Here is a 16056-nt window from a genome sequence, read left to right on the forward strand (position 1 = left end):
GCGCACGACGACGCTCGTTTAAAACGTAACATACGCAACATCATGTTCGCTTGATAGACGAGACAAAACGAAATCACAAAACGGCGATACTCACACCAAGCTGGTGTATACTCACACCGAGTATATTAACAGTGACGGTTCTAACGGCCGATATGTATGTTGCAGAATTTACATAACTCGATTCTGAAAAGAAACATTAGCAACAATGTAGTTGTGGCTCCGATATTGTTATTCGCGGTTCGAGATTGATAGAAGAAAGGGCGAAGAATTGCAGAGAAACAGTGAAAAGAATAGAGAAAAGGAAGAGAAAGAGCGGCACAGCGTGATAGATAGAGAGAAAGACAGGGAAAAAGGGGGTAGGAGTGAGAGAAAAGTTGTCGAAAAAAGAGGAAAGAGGGAGAGAGCTCGAAACAAACACTATTTCCGTCGGTAGAAGGAATGGAATTGCTCAGATATTTACATAATTTCATATAGCTTTGTAAATTTATTCCGAAACGTCGCCAAATCGGGGCGCTGCGTTATGTAAATTAATTCATATGCTGGATAACGATTTTTAATCGCGTGTTAAACCGACGATAGCGAGCCATCGATGCATGCGCCGTCGGAATCTGATCGATTGGAAAGCCGGTGAAATAATGGTTGACGCTTTTTTTCTTTTGATAGACTGGCCGCGATTTCACTTCCGTCTCAATGATAAATGAGGGCGAACGTTATTGGAATGCGAATCGTGAACTAATTTTGTTTTATCTCAGTTTATCGCAGCTTTTTAATCGCGGTATAATTTAATTAATTTGAATTATCGATTTAATGAGAAGAGAGCAAACGAATGGAAAGACAGATCCTTGTTATGAAGGAGTTGTGTAAGAAACGAAGCTTTTCTATTTTTTTATTTATCGCACGAAGGAGGATATTTAATGAGTAAAAAGTTATTGCATTTTTGCCTTGTGAAAGCTATGTGATAATATAATACAATGCATTTTTTTAATACTACGTTTATTTAAAATACAGAGCAAAAAAATCATAGCTGCATTGAACATTTTATTAAGCTTAGATCTTATTTATATTTATTTTATTTATATAGCATGTTCGAATATTTTTATCTCCAACTGAAATTAATAATTGCCTAACAATTTTGAATAATTTGTATACCACGAAAATTTAAATATAGAAATGTAATTATTCAAAAATTTATTTAATATAAATCCACACATATGTGTATTCAACGGCCAATGAAGGACGAGGACAAGAAAATGTTGATACATCATCAGAGTCATGATTGTTGAATAAACAAACATTGAAAGTTCCAAGTTACGAGCTTAAAACCTATAGATTGTTATCATCCCAAACAAATTCTAGTAATAAACAGGGAGGAATTCACAGAATGGGTCCGCAAATTGCAGGGCACGCGACGATTACGTCGAATTCTTTCATGCAGAAACGAAGCTGTGTATCTTGAGAACCTGAAGGTCGACATTATGTAAATTAATTCGCTTATCGATAAATACAACCTTCTCTGTTCTTCGACGATGGAAATAGAAAAGACGTTCAATCGATACACCGAAACGAAGAGAGGCAAAATGCTTTCTGCGTATTAAAATTTCAGAACACGGAACAAAGAAATTCGCCCGTTCAATTTTGATCAAACTAAGAATTAATTTTAGTATTCTTTTATCGTTCTTTGAACACGAATAAAACTTTATTTTTAAAACATGATTGTTTCAGTTATTCATGAAAAGTGGTAGTTCTTTGTTATTTATGTTACCTGATCACTTTCTGGCAAGGAAATATGAAGATTACTCGATAACAGATCTGACCTTTATTTGAAGTAGTCATTACGTTAATAAAATTCTACTCTTCACCTAACTAAATATTCTACTTTTATTCATTTTCGTGATCAGGGCATCTAGTTCCCTATAACACTATATTAGGACGATTGTATATAGGTATATTATATTGTAGAATTCCTTCCCATTTTATTTAAATTCAAAGCATAACTAACGGAATAGAAAGAGATTTAAACAAATAATAGAACAAGAGACAAATCTCGGAAATAAACATTTTACAGAACCTAAAATAAAAAAAGAAATTATGTACAAAATCTATTTCATCGTTCGGTATCGTTGTTTCTACCCTCGTTACATCGTAAAGTAGTTGAATCCGTAATAAGTTCGAACGTAACGCGAAACTGGGTGAATCATAATCTGTCCCGTTTGAAAAAGTGGATTAGCGACTAAGACCTGGAAATAAGCTTTTCGTTTATAAGCAGGATTTCTATGGTGGACAAAAGACGGGAGACCTGGTGAAAATTTAGGTTAACTTTCGATATAGAACAACCGACTCGGAGCCTTCGCATGAAGGATCCGACCAATCCTTGACCTATATCCCTTAAAACATCATATCGCCATTACGTGTGCCTTGCACACAAAAAACTGTACGCGCATGTGTGGGGGCACGTATGCACGATGGTCCTGGAGGATGTTCAAAATCACGGCAGATACCTCTACGTAAAGGACTCCCGTTTCCTTTTTGCTGATAACTTTTCCCGTTGTAAGACCGGTCACGGTACCGACGAAATTCGATAAAAGTCCAGCTGGAAAATTTCGTGGCTGGCATACGACGAAAGCACACGAAGCCCGCCACTTTGATCTTGTGACCTTTAGAAAATCCGATTTCCAGCTTCGAAGACATTTTTTATACGCCTCTTTGGCGAGACGTTCGCTATCCCCTAATACGCTTAAGGCCTGAAAAGACTTCTTTTGGTCTTTGACCAGCCTCCTTTGCGTCACGAAAAAAAAGTAATTTACTGCTTGTTTGGTCATTCGAAGAATTTTATTTATTATTGGAAGTTTCGAGTAAAAATTTCTTGATCTATGAAATTTGGAGTCCGATGAATTTCTTGTTCGTACTACTTACTTTTCGTTCCGTATCTGATTAGAGCGAGAAATTCTGTCCCGATCTTTCAATGTTTAACCAGCCTTCTTTCCGCTACGGAAGAGAGTAATTTATTGTTTGTTTGAATAAAAATTTGTTGATCTTTGAAGTTTCAAAGATTTGCTTATGGAGTCTGATGGAAGAAAAATTTGTTCGTACTACTTATTTTTCGTTCGACGTCTAAACGAAAAGTGCTGTTTTGTTTTTTCATAGATAGCAATATCGTCTGAAGTTAAGTACGCTAGTTTGTTTACGTAGCTCGTATTTGACTTTTAGTTTCTGTTTTCGAAAGTCATGTTTTGCGTTCATTTATTCGCGTAATTCATCTGGTGTTTTCAAAGTCAAACGAAGAAGATTTATATTGGTAATGTTGCGATGACATGCTACCATTTTCGTCATTTCAAATAATTATACCGAATAATGATTGTGACATATCCCAGATCAATTGAAAAAATTATATTAATACATTGGTAATTCTGTGGATATTGGTAAAAAACGATAAAATGAACGAAATAAGACATCAACATTACTAATATAATTTTATGGCTAACATATGGATCTCAGACAATGCGGTTAATATCAGTATTTTTATTCGATATTCAATATTTTTCTAAGTTTCCCGATACGATATTGAAATAGTTTAAAATACAATCGATTTGTGTTATCTATTGAAACTAAAAGTATCCTATTCAATATGATTTTCACTACACGAACTATTTAAAACTAAAACAGTATGAATAATAAAGCATTAAAAATTTGTTAAATATTGCAGATTAACAAATATTATATACAGCATCATTTAAAAATAACATTAATTTATAATCTCAAATATACTTATCTACATATTAAACTTATTTTTGGTATTACAAATACCAAATCGCCGGTTTTTAAATCATTTCCAAAATAATGCACTACACAAATTAGTCTCAAACAATTGCAAAACACTAAAGTTAATCACCATAACATAACCATACAGAATATGTTCAGTTTCAACCTTCGTTAAAATCAGGAACAGTTCGTACGAATGACAATTACGCTGATATTAAAATTCGTTTCTTACGTTGGATATTTTTACGAACTGTTTTACGAACAGCATCAAGCTTAGACTACCGAAAGTAGGTTTTAGAACGTTTAAGGATTGTGTTGAAATGCTTACGTTGCCAGTTTGATGAGGGGAATTAGAACCATCTGGAAGAACGTACGTGTTCCTTTCTTTTTCTTCTGTCGTGGGTGAACACGAATATCTTGGTAAACGATGCTTTTAAGAAGCTGCAATTAAGTTGTATTCCTCGTAGAAGCTTAAACCTCGCTCAACACCGGCAATTTACCTCACTTATGAACGTTTCTGATGTTTTCGCGAACATGCTGACTGGAATTCACGTTTAAATTCACCCTCGTGTTAGTACGCTACGTGGAACACGATAAATTAGAATCTTTTCTTCCCCTTTTCATGAACTATTTGTTCAGAATTCGTAGATTTGACCCAATTTGAGAAAATGGAGACGGAAACGATACATTTAAACTCGATTTAATTTTTCGCAAGTAGGTGAATGAAATTGAAGTGAAGAGAGGAGATGGCTGGCATTCTAGATCGTGAGTTGTAATAGAATTTCATACACTTAACATTCCTTAATTTAAGTTTAAGTTTAAGCTTAACTTAGAGTTTGGAGAAACCAGAGAGAATAGATATTACAGAATATCAGTAACATTATTAAAAGATTAAATCAGGATATGAAAAATAGACACTGATAATGAATATCTAATAGAAAAATTAAATATCTATGGAAAGAGAAATATAAAAATATAACGTGATCAAAATTTCAAATTAAAAGCCATACTCTTAAAGAAAATTAAAAAGGTACTAATGTATCTTATTTTATTATTTTTTGACAATAATTCGGTTGTTTGTCAGACGTAACCTGCCCTCAGCCCTTACTCGGATACAAATTATTTTATGCTCTGCTAAACAAACGCGTATACTTTCTCAGCGGGTATTCCATTTCAGAATTGTACGTCCCTTATTTGTGTTCCACCAGCAGGATGGTTCCTCGTAGAGTGCGCCAATTTTGACTGTGTTTCGCTACAAAATTGTTCCGACTTCCAACACAAGCTTCGAACATCATGGCTCATTTATCTTCTACGGTGTAACTTTGAATGAATTTTCGAAGGTCTGACTTCCTTGACAATGTCGGAATGCTTTCAATGATTCCGGGATGCTTACAGTAGCTTATATTTACTACAGTAATTTAGAAACAGATATGAACGACTAGTAAATAAGTAAATAAAGATTCTTATTCGAAACAGGATCGTTTAGTATGGTAGCTGAGAGAATGAGCAGTATAGCTCTGTTATTAATAATAACTTATTGTAATAACTTATCATATAATTCAGAATGGTAAATAGGGTTTAACGTTAGATAATAGCGTGGGTCGAGATATACGGAAATAAATGTAAGAAACGCTTTTTGTAGGAAAGACAGAGCCCTCTTGGTATTTTTATAAAACGGAGATGTCTTGGGTATGTTCAAAATTAATGCAAGTATATTTCTCCAATAATACTGGAATTTCGCTACTAACGAGCGTTTAGTCCTTTCAATGAGCACCACGAAGGTTCTGTTATTGAAATGGGTAAGTTGAAGGAAGAATCATGGGAGTTACGTCATCGAAATTCAAGGTTCTTTGAGAGCTAAAAGCGTCAAGACCATATCACAGATTCATTTCATAATTATGGAAAATCTTTGAAATTGTATTGTAGGTATTTAAGAACACGAGGTAATAAAAATATGTGTACATAAAATAAATATCGTTAGTACATATAATTAATATATTCAAAGGAATAATATAATGGTATTCATCTAAAGTATCAACGAAGCGAAACATTAATAAAACCCTAATGAATAAAACGCGCAATATTTTCTTATAATATAAAAGGAATAACAAATGACAGGGTGGTTCCCAAACCCTGTACTTAATATCCAATGAGATATCAGACAAATAAAACTAATTGCAAATTAGAAAAGATTCCGCTAACGACGCAGGAAGTAAAAGGAAAATATTAAATAATTCTACCGGAGGATCTCCATTTTCCACGGTAATGAGCTAACCTTTCCTCTCAGACGGAGTCAGCGAGGTAGAAGATGTTCTGGGAAACATATCGGCCTTGTTAAATTCTTCCACGCAATATCATTCTGTTGAACATTCCGCGGTTTCCTTGGATTTTCCGTAATAATGCGATGCACGTAGAGGCCAAACCGATTGAAGGGTGATGAATAGAGAAGGAGATATCGAGGGGTGGAAAGTTGAGATAATTACTTGTTGAGGAGGTCACGGTCCGATAGCAGGTCCCCAATGAAACAAGAAGTCCGGGCTCGCAAACGAAACTGATCCCGAGTTGGAAATAGTCCAGAAACATTCGGCTAATAACAACTACCGACGAGATCTTTTATTCGCCAATGGAGGTTTATTCCATTGGTAAGAGTAATTTTCCTCGTGACGGCCGTTTCGAAGATCAGCTCGATTTTCCTGTCTTTTCATTCCATTCGTTCTGTTGAGATCGCTGATGAAATTCCGTTATGAAAGATGAGGTAATAACTTAAAATGATTAGGAGGAAAAAGATCTAAAAGAATATATTTCCTTTGAGTCTCCCTAGCTTCGATATTCTTTAATCGATTTTTTAGTTAATGCACAATTGACTTGATATTAATTTATATACGTTATGTTGACATTGTATTATTACTCGTTTACTGTTTTATATGTTTTTTGGGGATATAGAAATGATATATGATTACGATGCAAAATGTATTGAATTGATGCATTGATTATTATAATTAGAATGTAATATTAATACACGCTGGAAATGAGGTGTTACGAGTAATATTTTAATAATGACATCTAAATTTTCAAAATGCAGTTTCATTTTGTTGCTGCAGTATTTATAGAACATTACTATGTTCTCCTTTTAATTGATTGGGGAAAAATAGAGACTTACTACACTAAGCAAAAAGCTTATGAAAACAAACAATATGTTACTATAATATTGATGTAATTGAAATAGTTTATACTTCTCTAACTAAATTATAAAATATAATCATTAGTTCCTCAGCATATTTCCAAAATAACTTCAACAAATTAGTTTTACACATCGTTCACACCATGAAGCAACCTATTTCTCATCTTAAACATATTTCTCTGTTTACTTATTTAATTAAAAAACGCTAAACGTTCTACTTGTGTCAAACTACTCTGCATATATAAACCTTCAAAGCAATTATAAATAAAACAATAATCTATCAGTTGTTATTATTCGTATCATCGTTAACAACAATTTTTCGTGACATCGTGCGCACGAAAAGAAACTGATAAGATTGTCTCGCGGATGAATCACGAAAAACAGTAGGTGAGAAATGTAGGTACTTGGAAGCAGTTTGGCGTTACATAAATATCTCTAGGAGACTTACGACGCTAGCGACCGGCCGCCCGGTGGAAATTAACGGCGTCGTAATGTGAAACAAACGACGAAGATCGTGGAATATAATCGCGAATACCGTTGTTCGCACTATCGAAAACGTATTTCAACGTATTGTAAATTTTCTTGGTCCTCTCTCTCGAGAGAGAGAAGAATACTGCCCGGATTCGATTATCGCTGACCGTTGACTAGTCCGAATACTATGGTTATTATACACTTTCATAGAAAGAGGAAACTGTTAAAATCCCATTTAATTTTTTTAATTTGAAAAGCAAAATCAAGAGTGTAGCATCGTGGACAAAAGGCTTAAGAGATATCGGGTGAACCATAAACGATGTCGCGAGAAAGCCGAAGTGCCGACAGACCCATCAATGTGTCGTCGGTCCTTCGATCGAATAGTTTCGTGGAAAAGGCCTACGTGACCCTGGTTACGAGCGGTTGCAGAACACGTGCGTGGTGGGGCTAAGACAAAAGGACAAAGGGATGCTAAGGGAGAAAGACGAATTAACAGTCAGTATCAGTCGAAAAGTCAGAGAATGCGAACTGCGTTGTCGAGAGAGTGTGGTCTGCGTGAGACAAAGCGCTGGATCCATGGTGACGAGAGTTGCAAATTAATTATTTAGTTGTCTAAATTATAGTACATTAGTGCGATTAGTTCACGTTAAACAACCATCGTTTCCTGTTTAATCAACATCTGTACAATCCATTTGTTGTAAATAAAATAATCGTAGTATAATAATAATAGTATAATAATATAATAATAATCGTAGTATAAGATCCTACAAGAGTGTTTGATATCAAATTTCCTTTAAATCAAAATATTTTTGAACGTAATGCAGCAACAAAATCTCTTATCTTTGGACATAGAGGACGTATAGCAAGAATCCAATTAAACCGCGAAATATTCAATTAATTCAAGTGGCACGAAACGCTGCGTGCGTTTAGCAAACTCGCAGAAAACTTAATATTGCGATGAAGAATGGCGTACAAACATAAACAATTCGTTTATCTGCTCTCGACGTAATTAAATTACGAATATACGGATAGTTGTCGAACTCGAGATACACCGAGATGCACCCTTCGTTTCGATGTTCACCGGACGCGATACAGACGCAGAACAATTAATCTGACTAACAAACCGCAGAATTTCATTTGGGTATTTCGTCGACTGAGTTTCACGAAGAGCATGTTCCATTTTCAAGAGTAACCAAGTTGTAGATATTTCTGTCGTCCGCCACGAATTGTGTTTCACTCGGAAACTTACCACTGTTAAACCAGAATCGTTCATGGTGGTTAATGGGGAATTAATAATCTCGTTACACGAATAACAATATGAATTTAAAGCCAATGGGTATAAAAACACTTTGTCAGAGATTGGAATTTTTGGTTTGTAGCGTGGTTTAATAGGAATATGAATTAAGTGGCAATTTCTTTTTTTTCAAGATATTCTGTATAAGTTTCAAGCTATTTGTAATGGTCACGAAAAGGTTCCATCTATGCCACTTAGGGGATCAATCATACACTGAAGGGTGACTTGTTAGACGAGTGTACCTATTTTATTCACATTGTTAGCATTTTGGAGAATCGACCGGATTTATGACACGTGACGGATAAGAGGCGGAGCAACTTTTTGATACTGTAAGACTTGTATCGTAAATTTGTATTGTTGAAACTGTTAATTTTCTACGTGTTAATTAACGTATGGATCATTTTATTAGAATATATACATGTTATTAGAATATATACATAGAATATATAAACGTAACACATACGCTATGTGAAATATATTTCTTCTTAGAAATATAACTTATTTTTATCTTATATTTCACGCGATACTTTTGTGTTTGAATTCTTTAAAATTTCTTCTTAATATTCCTTATTTTTATTTATATTCTATAGTTTAAAGGTAACCAGTTGTAAACAAGTGCAATGACAACAGTATCAAATGCAACATCAACTTTGTTTTCTAACTCAAGCATAATTTTCTAACAAAAAGTAGTAAATTTGAAAGAAACGTCATATTTTATTCTTCCAATGATAAATAACCAAAACTGTGGAACATCTTATATCCACAGTTGATACACGCAAACTATGAATTATCTCGCACGACAAATGAAAAGAGTATCCAAAAGGATAATAGAGGAACAGAATAATCATAATAATACGCGGTAACCAAGAAAAAAGAAAGAAGAAAAAGGGACTGATAGCATTAGATATTTTGTTTCTTTGGGACGACCTATTACTTATATAAACAGTTATTACCATCTCTACGGGCACTAATACATATTGAAAATAAAATAAAATAATGTATATATACATACTTACACGGATAAAGCAAAATACATATAAGATGGAACTGATAAAGCAATCGTAAAAAGTTCATGGGTAGAGGTCAACGTATATGTACTTAAAATTGCATGAACTCACGTACGAGTATAAAGTGCAACTTCCTGAACAAACCAACAGCATGGAGGAAATGAAATATGCGTATAATAATTGTATGTTACTTCCGCAAGACCTCCACGATGAATCATTCTTGATCGAAGTGTAACGAAATCTATAAGAACTTCCGCCTTTTCGCCTTCGTAATTGTAAAAGATTCGGTTTTTAATTTTTACTTTATTCGTCTTACCCTGAATTTAATTATGAAAAAATTCATCATTCGTAGGCAATAATAAATATTCTATAGATACACATTTACAATTATTATTAATTCATGCTTATATTCTACAGATACTAGTATTTTCTAGATATAGACAAGCATTAACTTTTTGGCCAGATAGATAGTTTCTCATGTTATACATTAACGTCAACGAAATGTTTAAAGCAGTGAGATATGTACATAATTTTTCATCAATTTATAGAAATGTGCAACGAACCAAAATATCACAAAGAATAAAATCCTTCTCTCCTAAAGCATAGAATTCGCATAAAATTTCATCGACCACAATTCTGACTATCCATCGTCTACAATCTCGTCTAACAGAATAAACAAACAGAATCAACAAAAGGTAATTAAAACCGTTCCGCACTAACCCACATACCATCTCGCGTGTAACACGAAGATCATTAAAATTCGAGTCGACTGTCAGGAATCTCGATTCAGTTATCCAACCCTCGTGAATCTAACCTTCTCAAGGCGACAGGTTCCTTAATAAACAACCGATGTATCATTCCACGTTTGTGTTACGCGAAATACTTCGTCAAACCATTGTACTAGCAACTTGATACAAACTTTGACTTTGGTCTAACTTGGCTTTATCGAATATATCACTTTAACGCGAGAAATTTAGCTAACATGCCGAAATGGTCGACCGATTAACATGCATATGATGTTTGCACATCATTCTCCTATCATCCCGATGATCAAACACGATATTTAACAACGTTACATATCTCGATTCACAGCTGATCCCGTCATTGACGAATTCACTTACCAGCGCTGAAATTGGGACAAGGAATATCGAGGGAAAGGAATATCGAGCTATGAATATGGTAACTACGCAGCCATAGGGTGATTTGTAATGCGCGATGGTAATATTCAAGGTAAATTCTGGTTACTACATATGTCAAATAGATGCGAGCATAGGAATATCATCCATCTGTTACATTGACTACTTATACGATAGTTACGTGTCATTACAAGATAGTAATGAAATTTCAAAAAGTCTCTTATAAAACACATTATACCTTTATAAAAATTTTCTGTGGTAAATATTGAAATAATTATATTTCACGTATATTATATTTGGTTCTTTGATGCATTATTTATTTTGATCTCCTAGTTTGTTCAACTAACCACTCTTAACTAACTGACTAACTTAACTGGCCACTCGATCTTTGGTAATTAAAAATGTTTGATATAACATATATAATATATTTATGAAGACTTGTGATAAAAACTATTGTATAATTTTTTACTTATATAATACGAGTTGATGTTCAATTAAGTAGATTCAATGGACGAAACTAGGCACCAATCAATATTTCGTTGCAATAAGTAGAAAATTCCGTTGTAGTATTTTTTGTTTTGCTTTCAGGTAAAGCAACTCTGTGTAAGTATGGGTTTCACCACTAACGATAATCTTATTTCTATATATACAGAAATACACTATGTATGTACATACATCTGTTCGGGAAAGCAAAGGAAGCCACTGTGAAGCATAGAAAAGTCTCGCGATCATCAATAATTTCAACGTTGCTAACTCTGGCCTTTCGTTTAATTCTTTATTCGCCTCGGGTATATTCACGTTGCCACTGATATCAACGTTTTTCCTGACTTCTGTTCTCCCTGATAACGAGCGGTACGCGCTCGTGAAAGAAACATCGATTTCAACAAGTTTTCTATGAATAATGAATGGTCGTTTGGTCGATTACGTCTCGTGACCTCTGCAACCTTCATTAACTGTCTGACTCATTGTCGGATTCTGCAAATACTAACGATCGAGTGAACCATTCGATTCAGCGATTCACGTGTCATTTGAATTCGATGTTAAATGATCATGGAGTTTAAATTAATGTTTGCACTGACAAACTGTTCCGTATGTCCTAAAATTTTCCTCTTGACGAAGCAGATGAAAATGTTTTTTTATCTTTATCTTTATCTCTAGGTCTTCAATTTTTTATTTCTTTTATTTAAATTTGTAAATCGAATTATTGGCGATGACGTATAATTTGCAAATTTTAATTATGTGTTCATTTCTTTGTCGACCTTTATAATTATAAAGTCTTGATCGAATTTGCGAAGAAGATTGTAGATATTAAAATTGTAAGAATTTCGAAAATTTTCCTCTTGATCTGATAATACTGATATGTTACAATGAAAAATTAATTTAGGTTAGGCTACTATTCAAAATTAATTTCAAGAAACGCGGTTAAATGTCTTTATTTGATTTCCGAGTAGAACAGAATCAAGGAACAATATCAGATCTGACACGAACAAACGTCACTGGAAGTATGATGAAAAATTCACTTAAAAGCTGAACTCTTGGCATGGTCGAAATCATTCATGCTTTTCAAGTTCGGATAAAGTTCCGAATTGCCTTCAGGTGGTATTTAGTATTATAACGGTAATGGATCATAGTGTCATTGTGTCTTTTCATTTGAATATTTATGCACAGCTTGTACGTTCCATGATATCGGATCCTTTGACTGTGTCAAGTTTAAATTAAGATTTCGAACAAATGTTTAATGATTAAATAAGGAAAAAGATCTAACTTAATTCCTTTGTATATAGAAGGAGTTCAATGAACTATTTGTTAAAATGTGTCTTGAAATCCCGGAGAAATAAAAATAAAAAGATTCCATGAAACCGTCCTAATCAAATTTGATAATGCTGAAAAGTACTACGATTCACAAAGTTGAAAAAAACATCTCTTTTACTAAAATCTAGACCAAAGAAATTGTGTTGCAAGCGGGAAGTATTTAACATTCGTCTTCTACAATTTAAACTCATAACTTTTCTTTAATGATTTACACGATAGATTTTAACTATCAGCTCCCCTGATTATCTTCAAGACAGGAAGAACTGAAGATTAAAAACTTATTTCATTAAGAATTCAAAAGAATTTCTTGCTATTAAAAACTATTCGGTTGAATCAATTCTCTTCCAAATAGAGAAAATTCTCAATACGTCTTTAACAACTCTTACTACAGATTCTAACTTAGAAATCTTCCATAAAATCATCCAACAAAGTTTCACTTAACTTGAAATTACTATTAAAAATTCAGAAACGCTCGTACTATTATAGGAGTAGGTGATCGTTGTATGCATTCGATAAACGTACTATGCGTATATGCACGTACTACCTATGTGTGTCTATTTGGATTCGACATGGCGAGATATTGTAGAATGTCTTGTTTTCCAGAGAAAGCTGCATGTGGAAACGAAGAACACGCAATCTAAATTGTATCTTCATGGAATGAGGATGTATTATAATACTACCTGTTTCTTTCATTTGTAAATGTATACTCCTACATAAACAACAATTGAAATTGATTAATTTTCATTCAATTTTGCGTTAAAAACTACTGCGTTTCTTCCACTAAAAGATATATGCTACTACTTAAACAATAACATAAATCGTTTAACTTTCACTCAATTCGATACTAAAAACCATTAATGTAATAGGTAGATTCAATTTCATCTCTGTATCTTTTTTTTATCTTCCAATACCGTATAAAAGGTTAAATCAATGCTAATGCTGATTCGATTAAATCAGCCGATTAATTTATACAGCCAGATATTTAACAATTTGACGAACGCAACACGATAAGATAATAATCAAATTACAGGCAGCGTAAATATCGCGGGACGACTGGCAGAAACGATTTTCAATCTATTTGTGAACTCTGAACGAGACAGATTTCCACGTCAAGCAACGTGAATGATATCGTAATTTCATGGAGCAAGAACAGTCTGCGACATCTCGGGACTGTCGTGAAGATTTGACGAATTCCTAAAGCGAATGTGACTTACGCTGCAACTAATCTACAAGAACGCCTTCGATAAATCATTATTTCATTGACCATTTCTCTTCCTCTCGTTATATTTACTTTTTACCTTTTATCTTGCATGATGACATTCGACCGAACATTTATCTTTTTCTACATATTCGCAACTATACGTTATCGGTCTAGTGAAAAAAGTAGATTTGCTCGAACACTCCGGTGTTTTTGAACAAATAAAATTACTATGCGAGCAGAAAACACACATACGCGAGGAAAACAAAATTTGATGGCAAACGTAAAAAACTTTATTGCAAGTGGTCGATCAAATTTGCGTAAGTGTACTTTTGTAAAAATATGAATTTTTCCACCGATTACTTTTTTCATTTTTATTTTGAATGTCGAAACAAATTATGAAATTGAGTTTGATTACATCCAGTTTGGAAATTGGAAATTAGCTTTCTCGTTTTCTAAATTATTTTTCTTGATCTTAATTGATAATCAGGTAACAAAATTCTGCTACTATTTGATTACCTCTTTCGTTTTTCATAAAATTTATATTTAGTAAAATTAATCAAAATTTTAGATTCGTATATTTGTTCCAAAATACAATTAAATAAACGTGAATATCCTTTTTCCTCTGTACATTTCATTAAAATAAACAATACAGATAACAGGATCCCATTACAATTCCACCATCTCTTTCACTTTCCACTGCAAAAATGTAAATCTAGTAATAGGTAATATTAAAATCGATCAAAACTATAAATCTGCATACTTTTCAAAACAAATCCAAGTAAACTTTCTTCTCCTTTTATCTGAATTTATATCACACTTGGTTGCAAATTAAGGGACAGAATTGCGTTACAAGTGTATGCATTCATTCGGAATATCTGGGTTGCTGGATATTACGTGTACGTTTATGCATTTGATCCACGAGATGCATGGACGGTCGCGTCGTTGCAATTTATAAAAGGCAAGGTAACGTAACAGAGGTTTCGATGCAGCTTATGCGCCTCGTCTCGACTGATTACATAATATCGTCCCTTAGGCCAAGTTAATAGATTACGTATACCGGGAAGAAGGAAACTTCTAGGAAAGCTTTTGAAACCGAACAATACCGAGCACTGAATACGGTAACCGGCATGCAAGCTCGATACAGATTTTAGGTCATACTTGAGAAAATTTTGCGAACAACTATTGACATTCTTTTCAATTCTGTTACACGAGACTTGGCCACACTGAATGGCTCTACGTTTTAGATCTTTAAAAACCGACATTGTTCGTACATTGATATCTCCCTCTCTCTTTTTAGACGCTTTGAAATTATTTTATAAATCGAAATATCTTTTTAAATTGCAAAAATATTTCAAAACGCATATAAAATACTAACAAAATATAACTTGTCTTAAAATTTAAATAATTTGGTACGATTACAAGGGAGAATTTCGAAGAGACTATAACTAGGGTTGATGCATAAGTATTCCAGAAGATTCGTAAAAGGTTACAAAGATGTAATATGATTGTGCTTATAATTAAAAATAAAGAATTTGGAATAATACGATTTTTAGGAACACAAAATTAAGATTATCTATCGTATTAAATTAAAAGTAGAGCATCAAAATTCAGGCCTGTAAGTATGAAACCGGAATTTGCCTATAGATGACCCTAGCTGATAATGTAGTTATCACTAAACTGCGTCATTGATGCCAAAAGTCTTTGTTCACATCTCACAAACATTTTCGACTCGGAACAATACAAGTTTCATACAACAGCATAGTTTGTAATAGCGTTGAACATGTCAAATTTTGTGCCTGGAAACTACGATTTGCGGACAGCATTGATTTTCTGTTACCATTTGAAGAAAATTGCTGCAGAATCGCATCGAATGCTTGTCAAAGCTTTACGGTGAGCATGCTCTTGGTAAATCGCAGTGCTTTGAGTGGTAAATATCATAATTCAGTGAGAACAATAACTTCGGCGACTTGATGCGATTACAAAGAAGTTCGCTGTTACAAAGGAGAATAACTTTTTATGAAAAGAATAAGGGATCTTTGCGGTTCTCTAGGAAGAAAGTAGTCTTCAAACAAATCTTCCCGATAATTATTGAAGTTATTCTTCAGTTTCTCGAAACATGCACCACAAATCTTCAATAGATTGAATTCTGCAGATGCTAGCGGACCTCGGTATCCTAGATTTCCAAGGGATCGTAA

The 16056-nt window shown here is 33.7% G+C and overlaps 1 protein-coding gene across 5 annotated transcripts in view; it reads right to left on the reverse strand.

Annotated features, from left to right (window-relative positions):
• The window catches only part of LOC100740856 (protein tipE), a 65362-nt gene that overhangs the window by 19842 nt on the left and 29464 nt on the right, over positions 1-16056 (reverse strand). For 3 of the 5 annotated variants that reach the window (XR_004461265.1, XR_004461264.1, XM_033319582.1), the window contains exon 4: positions 95-183. The exons of 1 other annotated variant lie outside the window; for it this stretch is intronic. Coding sequence is in view for 2 of the 4 variants with exons in the window: in XM_033319582.1 (XP_033175473.1) it covers positions 141-183 (43 nt within the window). In the remaining 2 variants the exon portion in view is untranslated. Of the gene's footprint in view, positions 1-6; positions 184-16056 lie in introns of those variants that run through there. One more of the 5 variants, XM_033319581.1, reaches the window with a different exon arrangement.

Source organism: Bombus impatiens, unplaced genomic scaffold (assembly GCF_000188095.3).
Source record: "Bombus impatiens unplaced genomic scaffold, BIMP_2.2 scf_0171, whole genome shotgun sequence".
NCBI lineage: Eukaryota > Metazoa > Arthropoda > Insecta > Hymenoptera > Apidae > Bombus > Bombus impatiens.